Consider the following 24,055-nt stretch of genomic DNA (forward strand, 5'->3'; position numbering starts at 1 on the left):
AGAGCAATAGTGCAAATGCCAAGGCCAGAAGGTAAGCAGGCATTGCACAGGTTTGTAGGAATGGTAAGGTATCTTGCAACATTTTTGCCGAATATGTCTAGGATAACGATGTCTTTAAGAAAGGCATTAGAAAAAATCATGGAGATGAAGCCATGACCTGAAAACAAATAGAGTACAGCTGTAAGTGAAATAAAAGCAAATATAAAATGGGGACAAGTCTGAAATATGTGGGTCATATCCTAATGCCAGAGGGATGGAAACCTAATATAGAAAAAGAGCAACAGTACAAATGCCAATGCTAGAAAACAAGAAGACATTACAGAAGCTTGTAGGACTTTTGTAGAATTTTGTAAAGTTTGCAACTAGTATGTCTGAGGTAGCTATGTCCCTAAGAAAGCTGCTAGAGGAAAATGTAGTTTGGGAATGAGCTATGAACAGGAATATTTTTTGAACTGCTTAATAAACAAGTTATAGATCAACATTAAAATACTGTAGCATGAATAAGCCAGTTGCATGTAGATGCCAGTCAGAATTGCAAAAGAGCTGTGTTCCTACAACAGAAGACACCAACTGCTTATACAGAAGTACACAAAAAATATGCTCAGACAAGTAACTGTTACTGGTAACAACAGTGTGTAGATGTGAGAAATTCCATGAACATGTTTGTGGTAAAGAAGATTAAGTGAAAATAAATTTCAGACTTTTGTAAACAAAATTCAGAAATTCTTAGTACAAGGGATCTCAGAAACTGCATAGTGTTTGGATGAAACAGTACCATATGTTTTGTTAATGGTACCAGTAAGAAAAATTGGGTATGTGGTACTTTTAGTGTACACTTTAACATCCTTCATAATTTTCTTTGACTTACTTTCTTTTAATGCAGTGTCTAAACATTCAGACATTAGTAAAACTTTCTCCAGATCAGATGTAAAAGCTGGAAATGTAATAACAGCAATAATCTCTTGATAGAAATAACATTTTCATTATAAATATTTTATTTGGAAATTATGTTTAATCAAAAATAGTACAAGTTTCCCTTCCATTTTGTCAAAAAGGTTACACAAGTCCTTGTATAAATTACTGGTACTTTCTATGCCCTTTGGAAATTTATAATAACTCAATTCTTTTAGGACCATGTCATTGGAAATATAATTTTTAAAAAGCATTGTCCCAAATGAGAAACTGTAATTTCTTAATTTTCTTCTCAAGGCAACTTGATAATGCCTAGTAAATGTATTAAGTCTGAATTACTTAAAAATGACTCACCTTCAAATTTCCAGAGGTTACAAAAAGGTCTTTAGGTAAACAAAATGTGCTGGCCAGATTTTACAACTGTGCCAAGCTATCTTTTTCATACAAGCCATTAGAACAAACAGAATATTTAGTATCATTATTATTGGAAGTAATATATACATAGGGAAATAAATCTGTAAGTCACATCAAAGTTACTAGTGCTTTTACCGAGGCTTTTCAAACTTAGCATTATTTCTCACTACTTCCATACTACATAAATGGAAATGTAATCTGAGAGGAGAAACTAGGGCATTGAAAACATCAGTGGTACCCTCACAGTACATTATAGGAAAGAAGTAGCTTTCCAAGAAAACAAGGCCACGTCAGCATGTCTACCCCCATGAGGGTTCTTGGGGTTAGAAAAATATAAAATTGGTGATAAGTTATTGTGCTGCTTGCATGATTGCACTGCATAGAACTTTATGACAACACAAAAGCATGCTTTTTCAGTTTCTGTCCATAGTGGTCCTTTAACCACAAGAAAGGTGTTAATATCCATGTAACTAGACATCACAACATTGTAGCTGTAAATATTTAAGGATATATAGCTTTCTGTTAAACTATACCACTGCCTGGACTTTACAACTTTGCTCAAACTTACACACCACCTATATAGTACACAACTGGCAACAACCCATACAATTATCTGCAAATTGCAAAGTTGCCAGCTATACAAAACTTTGTGCAACCATACTACCACAGAATACCTCTATGCCCTATAGAGGAACTACTTCTAAACATATCAAAAATCAACAAATAGGCTGGCAAGTGCTTATATTTCTAACTATGCCTCCAAGATCAGGAATTCCATTCCTTCCACCATAACACAGCAATCAAACCCGTGAAAGTCCAAAACTCTTCTAAAATAATACCACAGCAACTCATGGTTCTGCTCATGTACAAACCCAGGATAATCACTCTTACTTTGCAGACTCACCTTCCTCTATCCTAACAAGTGTTCCACTCAATAATAGTTCCTATATCCCGATACTGTGCCATAATAATGTATACATTAGGTATTAATGCTGTTGAGCTTACTCTGTATTCTCTTGCACATTCTCCACACACTGCTTTTGTGTATCTGTACTACTGTTCTTTATCAATTGCTTTTTAGCAATGCTACTGTGATGCTTCATCATGGTCAGTGTATATTAAGAACTGACAAATGCTTCCTGCTTTAAATCCTGTTACTTAGACATGCTACTTTATAATGTTGTTATTCATTTTATGCTACTTCACTGAGAAACAAATCTTGTCATTGCATGACTGCTACTTTATATTATTGTTATTCAGTTTTATGCTATTTCAATGTTGTATGTTTCGGCTTTTCCCGGTTAGGGGTCGCCACAGCGGAACTCCAATAAGAAACATATTTTGTTAATTGCACATCCCACACCTAAAATGTCAATCATGTTATATTATTATTATTATTACTTTTCTCCCCAGGCCTCCACTGAAAAGGGATAATTGTGGCCCAGTCAAACTTTCCAGGTCAAGAAAAGTAAACAAATAAATAAATGCTGAAGTATTAAGGCTACATATTTGCAAAAGTATTCACTTTCCTTGGGGTCAAACTTCATTTATTTTCACAGATCTACTTGCCATTATCTCTTTAAATACTAATTATGATGTTTATTAAACAAGTGCTTAAGAGCACACAGTTTTTACAATTTCCTGATAAAAAACAGTAACTGTAGATTCATTATCTCTGACTACAGGCATTTGCTGATGGAGATTTCCAAATGCAAGAAACAACTATTTTCATATGCTAGAAAACCATAAAGTTTCATGCTTTTCATCTTCTAGGTTGTAGAGGAAAAATGTCTGCAGTGTAAATTAAGAGAATTAGTCTCTACCTCAACCTGTAAAAAAACAAGGAAATTATTATATTTAATACACTTATATGATCAATATGCTTTTACATCCCCTCAGCAGCCCAAGATCACAAACTTGTATCCAGCCTTTATCTTGTTACAGTATATAGCCCAAATACATTACAGTCAAGACAAATGTACTTTCTCACTGCACCATTACTAGCATAAACAGCAGCCACTTATAAGACTCCCCCACCTCACATTTAAAATACCTCTCAATACTATACAGAACTACTTTATAATATAACATGCAATTTACTTCAAGAAATTCATTGCACACATATTACTAAGAATAAAAAAGTTTTATTTAAAATGACATTTTCAGTCCCTTTATTGCCCTTCTAAACATTAATGACACAGTGGGAATTATACTTTACAGTCCCAGCAATTTAACATGGTCAAACTTCCGGTCTTTTTAGCATCTTCATTTTAGCACTGTTTTGCAGAAACACAGTTTTCATATCTAAACTGCATCTTATGGAAATGACACTGTACAATTCATCCATTTCCTTATTTCACTGTTATTGCTAGTATTTATTCTAATCATACTGACCATCCAACACTGGTCTCTGGTTCAAGTTCTTCTTGATTTTTCTAGTCAGCTCCTCGGCTTTTAATTATCATTGTCACTCAATAATTTTCCTCTGGCACAATGGAAAAGGTTTTGCTAGCAAATTCTCTCTCAGGGATTTTAACTTGTCAGAAGAATTAGAAGCAGGGTCTCCTTCAGCTTTTTGGCTATTTGCTAGGTAAAGTATTTTATTTCCTTCTTAGCCTGTTCTGCATCCAAAAGTACATTTGATCCCCCAAGAAAAATATTCTAAAGACAGTTGGATTTAGCAACTTGAATATTACAACTGTCTATCAACATCCCCTCGTTACACAGATAAACTTGACTCTGTTCTGCCTGATGTAGTGAATAATCATTTTCCACAAACACTTGAAACTTGAACTGCTTTTTACTGTACCACTAAAAGGATCTTTGCCACCAAAGTTTTTTTCATCCCTTTTCCAGTACATTTTCTCTTACTTTCTCCAGAATTCTTCTTTGCTGACATTCGGGCCATGTAATAATAACAGTAACTGAATTTTATCAAAATTGCTAGCTTTTACAGGCTTTTTATGCCACTTTAATTTTTCACACTGGAAGAACTCTAATCAACCTGCTTTTTGGAATGCAGCCATCTAGGAATCACTGTTACATATTCCATAAAACATATTAGAAAGAAGCTTTGTGTATATGTATATTAGAAAGAAGCTTTGAGGGTTAGGCATCACTGCTAGATGTGCCTTAAGCTTATAGTTGAAAGACATTTTGTATTATTAATCTCGTATTTAGTGCAGAAGGTTAAGGTTCTGAGTTATTAATAACATATGTCTTGTACACAAAGTGCAAGGTTTGATTCTTTCAAATTTCATTTACTGAATCTAAGCAAATCATTTCATCAGACAGTGTTCTTGGGTCAACTCTGAGAAGGGACACTTGCATCCTGTGGACTTACCTGGCTAACCTGTATAGAAATATAAAAAAAGTTACAAATAAATTATTGATACAGTTGACAGGGATCTAACAGTGGAAAATATTGCACATACAGTTAGAAAAAATTGTACAAATATAGGTATTTAGCATACAGTATTCCCACATATACAGATTACTTTTAGGGATCGATTATTACACATAATTGTGCTTTTTAATTCTGTATTTACACCCGTTTACATTTTTACCTATTGTCTTGAAAACATTTATATTCTCTCAAGTGCTCTTTCAACTTTTGTCTGAATGCCGGGCAAAAGTAGCAAAAAAGAAAAATAACAGGTAAGATACATGTAAATCTTAGTAAAGGGAAATAAAAACTCAACAGATCATCCAAGAACATTTTACTGCACTGCTTTCAGCAGGCACATTAATTACTAAATAAACAAGATGTTCAACTGCATATCTTACCACAACGTTTGGAGAAGATGTTTTGTGACTGCTGTATGCCCTAGATCGGCTATCACCAGGGTTTTATGGGTACAGAATTTCAGCAGGATCTTCAGCAATCTTGCCAGATCCAAACCTACTATCTGAAAGGTTTCATCAGTGACAAGTAATGGCACTGAAGAGGCTACTGCTTTTTCTCCAGCTGTAACTACTTTCTGACATTGGTCACATATTTTGCAATGCCTGGTTAAAAAAAGTCTGCCATTTTTGAAATGTATTATTCTCAAATGATCTAAGAAAGTTACATAATGGATTAATTGCCAAGAGTGATTTATGGAGGCTGTAGGTGACAACTGATGAGGCACCTTCTCCCAATCTCTGTGACCCTTTTCCCAGTACCTTGATTCCTTCTGACCTTTAGCCTGTTAACTCCATCACATCCTACAAGTTAGTAGCTTAACTTACATCCATTTCCTGTCAAGAGTAGCTTTACATGCGGTGGGTATCAAAGACACACTGACTGTTCCTCATCTGATACTTTCATGCTTTCAGTCTCTAATAAAGATGTGGGCTGTACTAGGGATACTTCTGTTATTCTGCACATCATCCTCTATTTTTGGCCATGTGTAATTATACACAGACATGGTTAAGAATGATATGTCATTACCTATGAGCAAGTCCACAGGGATATCATCATACAGTGCTACTTCCTTAATCTTTCATATCAGTTTTTTTTTTATCATTTGTTAACACAAGTTGGCATGTTTTGTCTTACACAATCTCTTAACATGCCTCTTTGGTAAGGAATGGCCTGGTGGGAATGACTCAAACACACTTGAGCTTCAGACACCCTGATCCTTTCCTGCTGGAGATCTTTATACTCCCTTGTCCTTTTGTTGAGAAGTTCATGTAGGCTCAGATACAAGATGAAAGCTATCTTGGTACAAGGCCAGTAGTAAAGCAGACTCCTGGGACACCCATACAACACAGGTTGGAATATTCTAACTTGAGAATGGCACCAAAACTCACATCAGCACTGAGGGTTCTGGCATTGATAGCTTTGCACTTATATGCACTGACAAAGCCAATGCAAAGTCTCCAAGTCCACCAGTTCCAAAGTTGACACTGATGCCCTCAGGCCCAAGGGCTCAAAGGCCAAAACTTCTAACCTTCAGATCAGAACTGAATATGCCAGTACCACTCCCAATGCTGAGCCCTAAAACACAGGCCCATGATCCTCACAGAATCTCAGTGATAAAGGCATCAGTGTTGAAGCTAATACCAATGGCAGCACCAATGAACCAAAAACATATGTTTTTAACACCTTTATTACATTATCACGAAAGGCACGGGCAAGCATACATTAAAAGAAAAGAAAACAAACCTTATTAACTTTTTTCCATTTGCACACATTACACATCTTTTCTTTCAATCAATATATTACCTAAATTGCTGAATTCCTGCCTTCCCTTAAACCTCACCTTTTGTCCTTCTTAACAGTATTCTGCATGTATTGTTCCCAAAGCTGCCTCCTTTATAATCAAAATCAATTCTGTAACTCAAGTAAAAAACTGTGAACTATTCCAAGGAAAACTACAATTTATTAAGCAATAATTTGTCAAATTCAGTGCCCCTCCAAACCTAGAGAACACAGCACCTTGTGCAGAATTGTTCTTAGTAACTTTGTACAATGTCAATGGCTGCATACAGGCTGCTGTACCTACCAGAAATAAGCACAAAACTAACTATAAAAACAAACCACCCTGGTGGCATCCCAGATTAAACACATTATACAACAAAAGGAAAAAAACTAACTCCCACAAAGATAAGAACTCTCTTCAAAATAAAGAGTCAGCTAAGAGGGCTAATTAAGCACAGTAAAGCCAGTTTTGAAGTCAAGATAGCCTCCCAGTCAGAAGACAACTATAAGGCCTTCTTCAGGTATATCAGAAACCTCAAAGGCAGCACACAAAGGTGAGCTGAACTGGTGGTTAATGGTGACACTGTGATGACCCACCACAGCCAACCAGTAATCAAGGAGCCTCAATCCTCGACACTGGCAACAGTGGAGGATGTTCACTGACAGGATAATAGGTACACATACACAGTATTTGCAGATGCAGCTCTCTGCATCAAGTGCAATTTTCCTTAAGAACACACAGAGACCACAGTCAGTCTGAGGCTCGTTTCTCCCTCTTCCTCAAGATTGACAGTAACACTCCCCACTGGCACAGCTATAGAATTGAGATCTCAGCTGAGTGACCAAGCCAAGACCTCCAGCACCCTCTCTATCCAACCAGTGCTTCATGTCCCTGTCCAAGTACCTGACACACAAACACACCTGGAAAAGGCTGGGACAGGTTTACTAGCTATGCCCCCTTCTGCCCAGAGTATAAGGCAGTTACCACTGTCACCAGTCAATCCTTATCAGCTACTTTAGGGCCCTTAACAAAGGGTGTCCAATTTTAATGTGTAATATTAATACCAATACAAATGGTAGTTTGTTAGGAGTGGCCCACACAGTGTCACCAAATAAATATGCAGGTACTCTCACAACTTAAATATCTCTACACAGATCAGCCACAATGAAAGATTTAAATATATTTAATAAAAGAACAAGACAATACTAAATATATATGCACAGTGACATCAGAGTTCAAAACCACAGGAAATATTTAAAACAACATTGCAGTACAGGCTCACACAAATAAAGAAAAACAAAATCTAAACTAAACTTCACTATATTCCTGACTGTATCTAAGAGAATTATACTATTCCCTAGTAACTTACTATTAGAGCAAGGCAAACGTGATGAATGTTTCTTATTGTTGTGGTCAGATCTAAGACAGAATGCAGAATGCTCTGTCTCACTAAGAGACTTCTCAGAATAATATCTAAAATATTACTGCTGAGGTAGTTTGCAGAATGACAATTTCTGGTCATCTGATTTCTAGTTCTTATGCAAACCCCCACTGCTGAAGCAGGCAGTATTTAACATCTACCTGTAAAAATATACAGACAAGGGCTTCTCCTCAGATCTTTGGCAGATGCTGGAAGTCATAAAACAATTGCATTCCTTCATGCTTCAAAAGTAGCAATTATTTCACTCGAAAGACAATACAGAAAGCTTTCTAACACAGACTTTGTCTCTCTAGCTGCATTGAAAACTTGAGAAAGCCTCTTTATGGCATAGCCTATAAAGTGATTTAATTTAAAATATTTTTCTAAAGTTTGCTGGACTGCGGTTAACTTCCTGTATTCCAGTTTCTACTATTAAAATATATACATTTAAACAGTTACAATAGTGCATGTACATTTCTGTTCTCTTCCAGTAGGGCACATTGTGGATACATTTTAAACAGAGCTTTACAAACACCTTTTCAACACAAACTTCTGTTTGTTATACACGACATACAGTTCTAATACATTTGCAACACAAGCATCTTGTATAGATTAGTTTGATATTCACGAATGACATATAATTATTTACAAAATTCCAGCTAGCTGTGCTGGCAGTACCTCCTTTTGTCACAGACACGTTCACTAACTCGGGCAATATAGAGAATGTGCTGGCTGATAAATTCAGTTCCAACTTTACTCTTCACTCATCTTCAGCCACCTCCCAAGAAATACCTTTAAACATAACCCCTCCAGCTATAGAGAGCATGTTCTGTCTGTCCCTGGTAAGGCCAAGAACACAGCCTCACTGGGCCCTGATAATATCCTGGGATGCCTCCTGAATAGTCTAAAATATGACATATCAAGGCCACTGGAGTTACTGTTTAACTACAGTCTCAAAACAGGCTTCTGGCTATGAGAATGGAGGACTGCAATGGTCGTACCTCTTCATAATGGTGGACCATCAACGGAGCTCAGAAAATACAGTCCCATTAGCCTGACTAGTTTTATATGCAAAGCCATGGAAAGGATCAAAAAGACATAAACGTTCAGACACTGGATCCTTCCCAGTCTGACTTTGTCAAAGGAAGGTCATGCCTACTAAACCTGGTGGACTTCTTTGAGAAACAAGGCAACAGATGAGTTTAAAACAGTGCATACTGCCTACCTTAACTTGGCTAAGGCATTTGGTAAAATACCCCACTTGGGCATTAAGAAACTTAAGGAATTAGGCATAAACCCCTATAAAACACACTGGATAGCCAGCTGGCTGAGAGATAGGACCCAGGAAGTTAGGACTGGTGAGATCACCTCCTCAAAGAGGCAAGTCACCCGTGGAGTTCTTCAAGGCTTTGTGCTGGGCCTGCACATCTTTGGCATCTACTTCTTAGAAGTCAAGGCCAATGTCTAAGGCCTCTAGCTGACCAAGTGTTTAGATTACAAACTGGGAAAAGTCACAGAACACCCTCCACCCCCAAAAGACTAACATCTTACAACAGGGTCTAACACAAAAAATGACTGGTGCCAAACCCATGGCTTAAAACTCCATGCCAAGAAATGCATTATAGTATCTTTTGGGAAGTCTACCACACCAGAAAACTAGGTCATCGATAAAAACCTATAAGAGTTGACCCACTAGTCAGGGATCTGGGAACACATATTGACAGCAATCTGGCCTTTGACCAAGATGTATCCAAGGCAGTAAAAAAATCCTTCTATGTTGCTCAACTTATAAGTGCATGGCATCTAGGTCCAGGGTAGTTATTGTATCACTATCCTCAGCCATCATCAGACCCACCATTGAGCATAATACTCTCTTCAGTATGTACCTGGCCAGACACATGCAGCAAATGGAATATCCGCAAAGGTTCCTTACAAAAAAGAATACAGAGTATAAACACATTGTCCTATGTGGATTGCCTAAAAGCCCTATCTCTATACTCAGTCTCCTACAAATTACTGAGAGGTGATCTATACCTGGCATACAAGGCATCCCAGGATCCAGCTCTGATGAACCTTTTGCACACCCACAAAATAAACAGTATCAGAACTACTAGATCTAAAAACCTACATTTTGCTTGCAACATAAATAGGACATGTAAGAGAGACAGATATGCATCTGAAAAAATTCCCTTTCTCTGGAAAAGACTCACCATCCATGTGAAACAAAGTCCCTCTGTAACCCTATTTAAGTGTAACCTGGACCACTGGATGGGAAATTGAAAATTCACCCATGGTCTGGCACCCACATCTCTGATGGACACAGGCAGTCAGTAAATCATGTCATAAACCAAGCAGACACTTTGCAGTGTGGAGGGTGTGAAGTTTGCTCCTTGAAATATGTTATGCACCTAGTTCACTAATAAAATTCAAACTTTACAATATGTACTACAAATTAATAAAATAGTAGGTAGCCCACAGTTGAGTTAAAAATGGAATATCCTTTAATGAAACACACAAGCAAGTTATCCTAGTTGAGAATAATGAAAAGCATTAAAGCCATTCATTACTGCGGTGGTGGTGCTGCGGTAGCGTTGTCGCCTCATAGCAATACGTTGTCCCATTCGATTCTCAGCTAGAGCGTCTTCTGTGTGGAGGCATACGTGAATGGGGCATGTCTTCATTGAAGGTTGTGCATCAGGGCTGGTAACCTGGTACGTAAAAATCAACTACCAATCATTAGCGGACCGGAGTTTTGCTGTGGCAACCCCTAACCAGGAAAAGCCGAAAGACACAAACATTAAAGCCATTCATTATTTAAATATAATCAGGTTATTCGGAGCAAGGGAGTGGTTACACAGGGTGGTTCTGTTAAAAACGATAAAAGCATTAAACTCATTCTTTTAACCAAGTCCCCCTTCCCCCTTAACACCATAGTGTAAACTGAGACCGTGCTACCTTAGAACTGAAACTAAAAAGCTAGGGACAAATTAAAATATATAAGAACAGCTTATTAAGGCTAACCTACTAATCCAAACTTATTATAAATTAAGAAACCAACTCACTAACAAAATATCTACCACTAGACATCGATCAGAATAAATATTATTACATTATAAACTGAATTACTTTTAACAAAGATCACTTTCGTACCAAATAAATACTTCATCAGGTTTCTGTATAAAAAAACTATCATAATATTAATGAACATGTGTATAAATCTACAAGTGAACACCTAAGCAGGCTGAAAACTACTGCTATAATTGCTAAGGTGGAAATACAGCGAAAAATGTTAAAAGTAAAGCATTAAGGCCCTGAGGATCTGTTCAAGAGTGGCATCTAAGAAAGCACTTAGTTTGAATGAGGAAAAGTATCAGAAAACAGTACCAATGTCAGTTATTTTGATTGTAAAATATTTACAATGTTTGATACTTGTTTATAACAATATTAGCATGTATAATATTAGCGTGTAATGTCAGCATTTAGTCCCATATCAAACTTAGCCTAGTGCCAACCTATGAACCTATCAGCCCTAGGGCCTATACAAGCCTAGCCATAAGAATTCCCTGGCTATTTCTTCCCACACTATTTACTTCCCTGAACCCCTATCAGGGCGACTGACGTGATCCCCAGGGTGAATTTCCTTTCTCCCATGTAATCGTCAAGGTTCCTTTTGAACAGGGCCAAAGAGGCGCTCTGCTTGACATATATGGGCTGTCTATTCTGGAGTCTGGGGAGTCTCTGGTCAGGAACCTATCCCTCTAGCATATTTTGTTTATTGTGATGACAAGGTTTAGATCAATGGAGCGTGTGGCTCTAAAGGATTGGGATTACCTTAAGTGTGGCATGTCCAACAGCTCTGAGTTTGACATGGCCTTGTATGTTAAGCAGTGATCGCCTCTGAGTAGATGATATGCAAGAGTATAGCTGGAGTTTTTTAAAGTGGTCAGCATAGGGTATCTGCTTTAGGCCTGTGATTCTTTTAGTGAGGTATTTCTGTGGCCTTTCCAGTTGTTGCAGATGTCTTGAGAGATGCATACCAAACAGGGCGTTGTAATCTATAATGGGTCTAATGAGGGATGAGTACAGTGGGACAATGACCTCCTTTTTTCTGGATGAAAAGCCCTTAATGATGAGGTATGCACATAGAAGGATTTCCTGACTGTTGTGGTGATGTGGTTATCGAAGGTGAGACAACTGTCCACCTGTGTCCCTAAGTCTCTTATCACACTTTTGGTGTTTAGTGTACTGCCACCTATGTGGTAATTCACGGGTACATGTTTTTTCCCAAAGGGGATAACTATACATTTATTGGCATTGAGCTTGAGCCCATGGCTCTGGCACCAAGCATCTGTTTCTGTAAGGCCCTTTTGTAGAGTATCCATATCATTTGGGGATTCAATAATGGCTCCCAGTTTGCAGTCATCTGCTAACTTTGTTAGCCAGAGTCCCTTATTGTTGGCCTGTGCTTCAGAGAAGTAGATACCAAACAAGAGAGGTCCCAGGACTGAACCCTGAGGTACTCCACTTGCCTGGAGCTGGATTTGGAGTCTGCTACTTTTACAGTGTGGGTTCTGTCAGTAAGCCAGATGGCAACCCGAGTGACGTAGGGATTAATGCCCAGCTTAGTAAGTCTATGACTCCAGAGTGGGGGATGGTGTCAAAGGTCTTGGCGAAGTCCAGATAGGCTGTGTGGACTGCCTAACCTTGTCCACAGCTCTGGAGACTGATTTGAAGAAGTCATTCAGGTTCAGGAGACAAGATCGGCCCTTCATGAGGTATCCAGTGTTTGAAGGTTGCCAATGTCTTTGTTTATAAGTTCCATGACAATACATTCCATGGCCTTGCAGATTAGGCTGGTCAGACTGATGGGGCAGTAGTTCCCGGGATCCAAGGTGGATTCCCCCTTGAACTTGACTTTTAATATTCTTTTAAGCAGTGGGGCAGTTTTCTGAGTTCTAGTGTGTTTTTTATGGAGCAATAATAATTAAGCCCCGGTTTTCTAAAAGCGTTCAGTTTCAGCTGTCACAGTAGTTCAAGTTTTTCTAAAAGATTAGGATGTCTTTTTCCAGTTCCAAAAGGTCCATATGATCAATAATTTGAAATTTAAAGCCAGTGTGTCTTTTGTAAAGCTGCAGGTGCCGAGCCAGTGCATTATTCTTGCACTCAACTCTAATTCTGGAAAGATGGCCAGAAATCCTTCTTTTAAGTCTGTTGAGCTTTTTCCCCACATAAAATGCTTCACAAGTCATTGCAGCTTGTCCTGTAAACCACCCACATTGTTATAGTCACCTCCTTCATTAGTTTAAATGTTTCTTTAAATAAGGGCAAAAAAAATGTCTCCCTTCTGTATATGTTGACAAAAAACACAGTTGGCTCCACACTTATTGGTGCATATATCCTGTGGTCTGGGCCTACGTTCACCCGTTCACTATGTTCAACCAAACTCCTGTTGTTTCTGGCTTTCCTATACACAAAGGAAGGAGCTGCTCCAAGGATGTTCATTAGATATGAGCATTCATTAATTATGGCTCAATTCTATGTTGTGGTGGTGTGCCATTGCTGTTTTTCTTGTATGAATCAATCACTGTTTCTATACAATAATGTGGAAGCTCATTATATAATGATTTAACATCTATTGTTAATAAAATGCTATCAGCATCAATTATGTTTTTTATTTTCCTTAAAAAAATCATTAGAGTCTTTTATGAGTGAAATACTCTTCACAGCCAGAAATTGTAAGAATAAATCCAGGTAAATGACAGCAGCTTTTGTCAGAGACCCCCCCACCCCAACTTGCAACCACTGGCCTGTAAAGAGTTTTCTCTATTTTTAATCACATCATAACCAACAATCACCCCAACATAAATGCCTACATAATATAACTTATGGGACACATCTGGGTTACACAGCTAGGCGTATAAAGGCTCTAGTGGTTGTTAGCATAGTATACATGTATGAACCTATTCATTTGTATGCAATTTACTCCTTCCCTTTTCAAAAGATTCCTCTTCCAGGTCTTTTATAATATTCAGTACTTTGAATACAATTGGATCTGATGCTGTCTTTTATGTCTGTTCAACAGATAGGTTGAGCTAAGGCTCCTCTGCTTAACCATAACCCCCCTACAAAACCCATTACCTCAGATCTTGTTTGCTGCTTGTTAGAGACAAACATAGATATCCTTGATCAGGCATGGGAGAAAACTCATAAGAAAATTTTTCATTGTTGACTTTTTCTCCTATACCATATTCTTTGGTTACTTAGTTCTTACTATCTAAACACCCCACCTCCCTTATTACAATTGTTTATGTAGGTATATATAAGGATTTCTATTTTCTCTTATACTTCTTCACACCTCGGCACCATCTCTCCTTTCTAACTTACTAAAAAAAAAAAAAAAAGACTACCTTTATATTCTATTCTGCTTTTTGATAACTTAGGGGTACTCTCTTATTCTCTATTTCTATCTTTTTAGTGAGATTCTCATTTATGGCTATGAAACCTTAGGGTTTTAAAAAATGTGTGGCCTGTGGCCACAAGATAACCATCTTGGATGCACACTCAAAATGTGTGTACTGTCTCAGGGCTGTACACATGGATGAACAGTGTGCCATATGCACAGCTTTTGGAACCCAGGCAGTAAAGGACAGAAAAAAAAAGTTATTCTTAAGAGACTTTTTCCTGCCCCTGCAGAACTGTCCAAATATCATCATGCTGACACTGAACCTTTCCCTTCTTCTAAAAAGTCTAGGGACCATTCTAAAGGGGACAAAGTCACTGGGCCCAAGGAGAAGACTAAGGAGTTAAGAAAGCACTCCCTAGATTGGTCTTCATCCTCTCTTGCTTCCTCAGCTCTGGCTCCTAAATCCTTCAGGTCTGATGCAATGCTTTCTTCTCTGAGCTGATCCTCATCTGATCCAAGACTCCTCCTCTCCCGCAGCCACGTTTTTCACCATAGCCAGTTTCTCCTCAGCTCCGATCACCCTTTCTTCAAGAGAGGGTTGTTCAATAGTTATCGAGATCTCCACCACTTCCTTCCCATGGTCAGTTTGGTCAACTAAGAGCCTTTCTGAAGCAGATGTGAACTACAAGAAGAGGCAATCTTTAAGGACCCAGATTTAGTTGGGGATCCTCCTCTCTCCATCCACCACTGGACCCAGGAGTTATGTATCTTCCCCTCATACAGTTGATCTATGCCTGGCATAGCAGTTTTCCCAAGGAAATCTCCAAGTCCCACTCCTAGTATGCATCTCCTACCCTTATCCATTTGCCATATTCAGGAGTTATGTATCTGAGCACATTCCAAAGCTTGTCTGCAGCAGACCTGAAGATCTAGCTATCTTCTACTCCGGCTCTATCTAAAATCTGTACTGCTCTGATATTATCATAGCCAGGAGCATCCCACAGCTGAAGTTTCAGTGCCAGATCTGGTAGAATGGGCTGAACTCAGGATTTTTGAGCTGTCCTTTTCTGTCAGAGTTGGGGCACTAGTTCAACATCAGCATTAGCAGATCCAAGCTGAGTGGAGTTCCAAGATTTACCTGGAGAGGTAGCTTCAGCACCTACCAGACAGGTCTTGAGGTCTCTTTCAGCTTCAGCATTCAAGATTCTTGACAGAGATCTCTCTCTCTCAATTGGAGATACAGACTTCTAGCTCAGTTCTATCATTCCCCAAAGAATGAGTCAGTCTGTATAGGAGACTTACAATTTTTTTCCAAGTCTTATATGGAACACCCCCACTGGGAAGCTCCTCAGAAGCATACATGTAAACGGAGACACAGACTCCCCTCAGGAGTCTCTCACAGAGGACATGGACCTTGATGATGAGGAGTGGTCCAAAGACCCCCTCATGAGGATGTCTTATTCAGGGAAATTCTCAAATTCCTGAGACAGAAAGGTGGAGTGTTTCTAAAGGCCTTTGGGTCTGGCTCAGCTACATCTTGGGTGGTTCCCTCTCCTGATGAGATGGAGGATTTCATCTCTAAGTGAGCTTGGAAGGAGCTGAATATGGCTGAAACAATTCCCTGTAAGCCAGACAAGTACTTGGTCTTCCTGAAAGATTGCCAGCATTGGAATAAGAGGTTGGTTGTGGATTCCATTGTACTGGCAGCAACCACCAAAAGTGAGCTCACAGAGGAAAGTTCTTTTGTCCATCCCTCTAACCAGAGTTGAGGGCACTGGACAGATTCTGGAAGTGGACTTATGCTTCAGCTAACTTCTCTCAGAGAGTGCTGAATTATATGGCACACATCATAAAGTTTTGAGGGATTTGACTAAGGAAATCTCCACGTCCCACTCCTGGTCTATATCTGTAAAATACAGGAAAAACTTGGAATATCAGTTTGCTACCCTACAGTCACTGTCCAATGTCACAATGTATCTTATTTCTAATGCTACTGAAGGCGCTTTGAGAGCTGCAGGCATGGGTATTACCATTGGGAGACATGTCTGGGTGCACTTGTGACTTTGTAGAGCACTTCAAGCCATCCTTTATTAATATCCCATTTGATGACTGAGCACTCTTTGGGCATAAAGTGAAAGAAACAGTGAGCAAGATGGAAAGACCCTTTCTGCTGTTGGAATACGGTTCTCTACCCCAGAGATCTTTTTCTAAGAAGAAAAGGGGTAAGAAACTATGGCTCTGGAAATGAAGGGTTCTCTCCTAGGTAATGGGGTGAGTCCTAAAAATGTATATTGTCTATAAGACAGAGGTGGGATGCAAAACCAAGGCTTTAGAGGTCCCTTCACCTAGAGACCTTACCAGTGCTCCTGAAAGATTGTCTAGCTGCTATACTCTGGAGGCAATCAGGGGACTCCTATTCCTGCAACCCAAAGCTTGGATGTCCATCACAAATGACAAGTGGGTGCACAGGATGATAACCAAAGGCTATCACATTCCCTTTTTTTGTCCCTTCCTCCCAAACTCAAAGTTGTTACCAAATGTTCCATCCTTTCAAAGACCAGAAACATTAAAAGAAATACAAAAACTACTAAAGAAACAAGTCATCTAAGAGGTCCCACCAGAGCAGCTAGGATCTGGAACTTACTCGAGTCTTTTTAGTGCCAAAAAAGACCAGGGACCACAGGCCAATATTGGATCTCAGCTACCTAAACCAGTATGTCAAGCAATCAAAGTTCTGTGTGGTCAGGGTTCAGTCCATTCTCCTACTACTGCGAGTGAATGATTAGATGTGCTCCATAGACCAGGATGCATACTACCATATCAAGATAGACAAGTGAACCAAAAGGTTTCTCCACTCCCAGCTGGGAGCCAGTCACTTCCAGTTCAGAGCTTTATCCTTTTGGCCCCACCTCAGCCCCCTGGGTGTTCATTAAATGCATGGCAGTGATAGCAATGTACCTCAGGCTGCAAGGGCTCTAGGTGTTTCCATATATATAGATGACTGCCTCATTTATGCTCTTACCAGGAATATACTTATCAAAGCATGGGACTCCTTGCTGTAAATTTGTTTGATGTTGAGCATCACAGTAAACCAGGACAAGACCAAATTCCATACTGTACAAGTAACAGCGTTCAGAGAAGTACACTTGGATACAATTCACCAGACAGCAAAACTTCCACAGAGCAGGTTGTCCACAATTTACAATCATGCTCAAGTCATGTTTTCATCTCAAAAACCAATGGCAAGAATGGTTCTTCATTTGCTTGGTTCGATGGTTGTGTCCATCACTTTGGTTCCTCTCACCAGATACCACATTACAGTACTCCAGTGGACCATAGCAGTGCAGAGGTCTATTAGGCACCTACTTATGGCTTTCCAATACATCTGACAACATTTGCAGGACTCACATCCAGTGCTAGCTAGAATACCCTATGGTACTGCAAGGTCACCTATTTGTCTTTCCCCAGCCCAGAGCCACTTTGACCATGGATGGTTCCCACTTTGGGGGGCACTACAAGGTAAAGCCAGTTCAAGGCATGAGGTCCCCTCCAAGGCTAACATCTATATCAACACTCTAGAGATGAGGGCAGTTGCCCTGTTGCAGGGCTTCCAGGATCCCTTCCCTCAAGATCTGGTATCTATCAAACTTCATAGAAAGTCAATAGTCTGGTACATCAATTAGCAAGCCTGAACCTGCTTACCCATTATGCCAAGACATCATGAAGGTTTGGCAGTGGGCGATATCTTCCAATTGTTTTCTTTTAGGAATTAGGAATGCACATCCTGGGGAAGCCTAATGAACTAGTGGACAGTTTAAGCAATCCATCCTCCTGCCTCACGATCCCTCAGTCAAAAAGTGGCTGAACAGATCTTCCATGCTGCAATCTTTTTGCTTCTCCCCACAACACCAAATGCAGCAGGTTCTTTGTCCTGATACCCCAGAAGGGGGAGTCACCAAGGATGCTCTGATCCACACTTGGTGCCTTGGTCTCCTTTACTTCATTCCAACTCCTCTCATTCCAAAGTTTCCTCAGGAAAGCATTAGAGAGGGAGATCACTATGATCCTCATTGCCTGCTTTTGGCCTCAACAAGTTTGGTCTCTCCTGTCTCTGGTCCTACCTGAAACACCCTCCATGGGTGCTGAATCCCAGACTGGATCTCATCTCCTACCCATATGCCCTTCCTCTTCCAGACATTCTCTACTTCCAATCATAGCTAGTCAATCCACACTTTCTTCCCAAGTGATCTACAGTCTTTCTTCATCCAAGAGACCGTCCACTAAGAACATTTACAAAAGCAAATGAAAAGATTCTCAACTGGGGCTACTCAAAGGAATTTAAATCTTTTCTCAGCACCAAATCCAGTGGTCATAGACTTCCTAGCCTATCTTTTTTAAAATGGTGCCAGCTACTCTGCTATCAAAGTCCAGTTGTGAACTATTTCTAGTTTCCATACTGGAGAGAATCAGTCTCCAATTGCATTTCTCAGATTATCTAAACCCTTCTGAAGGGTACCTTTCTTCTCGGACTTCTTAGAGATCGTACCCCTCTTTGGAATATTACCATTTTACATCAAGCACCGACTAAAGCACTGTTTGATCTAGCACTCAACGCTGATCTCCAGTTCCTAACATGGAGAACGTTATTCTTAGTGGCAGTTACTTCTGCTAGGAGGGTATCAGGACTCCTAAGCCCTTTTATGTAAATCGCTGTGCAGTACCTTTCATAAGGACAGAGTTTCCCTTTGAACAAATCTTTCCTTTGTACCAAAGGTAGCTACCAAGACCAATTCAAATCAGAATGTTAACCACCCAGTTTTCTTACTGAATTTCTCTAAGAAAGGAGAATACATGCTACATTTATTGAATGTTTATTGACAGCTCAATTTTTACAACCACTGTACAAAAGCATTCAGAAAGTCAGATCAACTTTTTGTGCCATTTTTAGCAAATAAACTCAGTCATGGAGTTTCTAAAGTCACTATCATTGTCTGCTTGCAGTACACATGTATACAAAGAAAAAAAAAGTTTACCCTTACCTAAAACCCATTAAAACTCAATCTACTATATCTGTGGCAACCTCTACTGCTTTATTTTCCAGGGCATCTATTTATGTCATTTGTATAGCTGCTACTTGGTCTAATGTTCATACCTTCATATTCCATTATAAAATGTATTTACTCTTTAGAGGCAGGGCAGTTTTTGGTTCAGCTGTCCTCTGGAAAATCCTTCTCTGAATACACCCAAGTGTTATATTAGCTGGAGACTGTCCCATCCAGTGAGGAATAGAAGGAAGAGACAAAACTGGATATGAAAGTTATGTACTCACCATAAAAAGTTACAAACTGTTAACTGCTGATTTATTTATTACTGTTAATTGCTGATTTATTTTATGGTGCTGAGCTGAAAATGCTGTTCAGAAATCCTACATATTATGAGAGCTAGCTAATGTATTAAGGGACAAAATGCGTGTTATTTCTATCTTGTATTATGAAGGTAGAGCTTAATTGTTGTACATCTGCCAGACATCCTTTTAACTATTTGCAAATGTATTCATGTTCTGGCTGCATCTTTTGTGACTGTAAGCATTCCTATAGCATATTATTGCTCTTAGAAGACTTGGAGACTGGAATTTACAACTGCTTTTATGGAAGGCTAAGTGACTGCAGTTCATTCTGCTGTTAGTTCAAACTGGATAACATAGCTGTAGAATTATTGTCTTAGAACAGCCATACTTCCTTTGCACTGTGCAATATATTATGTGTGTATTCACTGCTGAATCATACAGCTGTTATCAGTTGACTTAGAGGCTGCATGTTAATGCTGTTAGTCTATGGTTTTACATAGCTGTTTAACAATGTATGCATTATAACCAATTCTCCTTTTTATCTGTATCCCTTGCATGCTCTTCACCTCACATTCCTGTAACCTTTATAGTAATTCTGCCTTATTTAACTTTATTTTTCAGTTCGCAAGGGTTTCTTAATTATGTGCCACATGGGATTAAACTGCAAAAATACAAAGTCTGTTTTTGTCCACTGAAGCTGGCTATCTCTTAACTAAACAAAACCTCTGGGAAGCAAGACATAGGTCTCAACCTGCTAAGAGGCCAATGTGGGATACAGACCATATATCAATGTATGATGGTCAAAATGTGGAATACTCTATTTTCACACTGCGCAAAAAGTGTACCTTGAACATGGCCATGGTCTTTCTACCAAAGTATATGTGCGGAGAGACACACACACTCACCTTGTCATACCTCTGAACTGTCCATAATTTTGCAGAATGCCCAAATTTTTTGCCTTATATTTTTGGTCTGTTCCTCATAAAATATGTAGTTTTCTGGCAAATCACACGGTAATGAAAGAAATGTGAGTTTCAGATATCATATCCTTCAGAACATGTATGGTAACACAAAGTCAGCCTGTTATTCTAGCAACTTTCCATGTTTATAAGAGCAATATTTAAAAATCAGTTCCTTTTTTGGGCCTTTGTCACCCCATTAATTAAGTCTATGTCCAGTTTTCTTGTGCTAAGAGGTTGAGATCTATGACGATGACAAGTCTGAGAAAATGCTTGTACATGGAATGTGCCTTAGGCATGTAAAGGCAAACAGCGTGTTTTTGATTCCTTTATTGATATTTTATGCACAGAAATGGTTGTAAATGGTTTTGTTTTTTCACTCAAGTTGAATAATATCCCTTTCTGCATTCAGAAAACCCAACACACACACACACACACACACACACACACACACACACACACACACACGTATTGGTTTAAAGAGAGGGGAAAAAAAAAACAGAAGCAAAGAGTATCAAAGTAAATAACTGCAATACCAGCAAAAAGATTCCTTTTAACTGCTGGTATTGCAGTTATTTACTTTGGTATTGTTTTGCTTCTAATTTATTTTTTCTTCATCTCTTTACATGCGATTTTCCACAACCATGTGTACATGAATGGTCACAAATTTGGGAGGTCTTACTGGCTTCTGTCCTCAGAACAGTTATCTGATTGGTTCGCATACTGCAATGGCAATCGGCTGTAATTGCAGAATACGAGCCAATCAAAAACTGTGTAGCACTGCCAATGCTGTTCAATGTGGAACAGCAAAGTAGCTATTTGATTGATTTGACTAAGTTCCAACCATCCATATTTAATAAAACTTTAGCTAAAGTAAATCGGGCACCCCTCAAATCCCTACCACTTAATGAGGCCGCTGAATTCTTTAACTCAAGATTCCTAGACATCCTAAATAGGCAAGCACCCACCCGCCAAAAACAGATAAAACATAACCATGCAAGCTGGCTGTCAAAATCCACTAAAGAACATGTCACTGGTGCAGCAGTAGCATTGTCACCTCACAGCAAGAAGTTCTCTGGTTTGATTCTTGGTAGGAGTGCCTTCTGTGTGGAGTCTGCATGTCCCCTATGTTCATGTGGGTTTCCTCCGGGTGCTCCGGTTTCCTCCCAAGCTACAAAGACAGGCATCTAAAGTGTTTCTCCCCAGGCCTCTGCTGAAAATTGGCTTTGTCCCAAGTCGGACTTTCCTGGTAAACAAATGTTAAATAAATAAAATAAAAATGTCTACAAGAGATCCAATCTGGAAATTATGGCAGAAAAACAAAGACCTTGCAAATCTACTACAATACAAGCAACTTCGTATCCAGGCAAAACAACTAATAAGCAGTGAGAAAAAAGCCCACTACCTCCATCTACAAAGCCAACATAAAGATAATCCCAAAAAATTTTGATCCTCCATTAACCAACTATTACACCCAAGTTTGCAAGCAACCCATCTCCTAACCCAGACAAAACCCCAGCCGAACTTGTCACCCTCTTCAATTCCTACTTAATTGACACCATAGCTAATGAAGTTCTTACCACCGAAGCTGGCCTGAGTAACAACACAACCAACCTTTTGGTTGAATTTATGGAAATAGTGTTAGAGAACAACTATATATTCTTCAATGGCGAAATTTACAAACAGAGAAAAGGGGTAGCCATGGGTGCCCCTTGTGCATCCTTATACGCTAATGTCGTACTACATAGATGGGAGCAAAGGTTTATTTTTTCTACCGGTTGGGTTCAACATCTAATACATTACAAAAGATTCTTGGATGACATTTGCATCATATGGGGGGGCACCCATGGGCAACTTCTGAATTTTATTGAGTATCTCAACTCCACCACCCATTTCTTGTCCTTTACACATACTATTAGAGATATTGAACTTCATTATCTGGATGTCACACTATATAAAGACTTAGACAACTGCTCCTTACAATCTAAATTGTACAGGAAATCCACATTTTCCAATTCCTATTTACATTTCAAAAGCGGACATCCCTTTTATCAAAAAAAGGGCATTGTTAAAGGACAATTCATTAGGGCTTCCAGAATGACCAGCACTCTTGGCGACTTTTTACAGGAGATCAAATTTCTAAAGTCTTTGTTCATGGAAAGAGGGTACCCTGCTTCATTGGTTAACACTTTAGCACAGGAAGTTATTGATAATAGAGAAACAATTTACCCCCCACTTTTAGGTAAGGGTATTTCCCCTAGTGCTATAGTCACCAGCAACAAAGAGGAGACAGTTTATGGTAGTTTCACTTACACTTATTGCCTCAACTCCACGAAGATAGAAGAAGCTATTCAAAGACATTGGCCAGTTCTCACTTTGCATGAAGAATTAAGGACGGTAATAACTACTTTTCCCAAGTTTACTAGAAAGAGAGATATTAATCTCAAAAGAATTACTTGAAGGGAAATTTAACTCTTTGGCAATCACGCAGGCATCCCGAACAGGCACATTTAAATGTGGAGCTTGCAAACAATGTTTTGCTATACTCAATGCCTCCAGTTTATATATCCCCTCCAGGAATCTTCTTTTTAACTCTAACTGTTCCACTAACTGTGCAAGCAAAGGGGTAGTTTATTTAGGGTATTGTACTGCCTGTACAGGTTTCTACATAGGCAAAACTGAAAGGAGCCTTAGAAAAAGAATCTATGAACATTTTTATATTTCCAAACAGAAAGATTCTAATGCCTTTTTTAAACATTTCCTAACATGCCCCAACTATGAATTGAGGTTTTTAGTTTTAGAACAAGTGGTGCCAGATGCCAGAGGGGGTGACTGGGAGACAGCCTTGGAATACAGAGAAAGTACAGTTGTGTACACCTACCATAAATGTAGATGTTCGAGTGTCTTCACTGTTGCAGTCATGACTGTAGGGTTCTCCCCTGCTGGCAGGCAGCCCTCGGTCGACCAGAATCCCAAAGTCTGGGTCCGGCGTCGGCTGTTCATCCATGCTCCCTAATGTCAGAGCGCCAGGAGTACAAAGCTGACAGCCGACGCCATCTTCTCCAGTTTTTCTTGCCCCAGATGTCAGGAGTCCCAGAATGAAAAAGGTCCCATAACCTTTGCAAATACACCTCAGAAGAATGGTGAAAAAAGGAAATACACAAAAGTAAAAATAAGAGGGGACAGGAGGGAGGGAAACCCAGACTGCAACAGTGAAGACACTCGAACATCTACATTTATGGTAGGTGTACACAACTGTACTATGTTCATCGTGTTTCACTGTTGCAGTCATGACTGTAGGGTAGAATCCCAAAGCTGAAAGAAAGGGAGGTGGTCATAAAGAGGAAGGGCGGCTAAAAGGCCCTGCAAGACTGCAGAGGCAAAGCCTGCCCTAGACGTAGAGTAGAGAGGTAG

The 24,055-nt window shown here is 39.3% G+C and overlaps 1 protein-coding gene across 1 annotated transcript in view; it reads right to left on the reverse strand.

Moving 5' to 3' along the window:
- Positions 1-3,453: 3,453 nt before the first annotated feature.
- The window catches only part of LOC122813109 (quinone oxidoreductase-like protein 2), a 666,821-nt gene continuing 646,219 nt past the window's right edge, over positions 3,454-24,055 (reverse strand). Inside the window, exon 10 of the mRNA XM_044085237.1 lies at positions 3,454-4,678. Within this exon, the coding sequence (XP_043941172.1) occupies positions 4,631-4,678 (48 nt within the window). The 3' untranslated portion in view covers positions 3,454-4,630. The remainder of the gene's footprint in view (positions 4,679-24,055) is intronic.

The sequence above is a fragment of the Protopterus annectens genome, chromosome 10.part0, assembly GCF_019279795.1.
Source record: "Protopterus annectens isolate FY-2018-M chromosome 10.part0, PAN1.0, whole genome shotgun sequence".
NCBI lineage: Eukaryota > Metazoa > Chordata > Ceratodontiformes > Protopteridae > Protopterus > Protopterus annectens.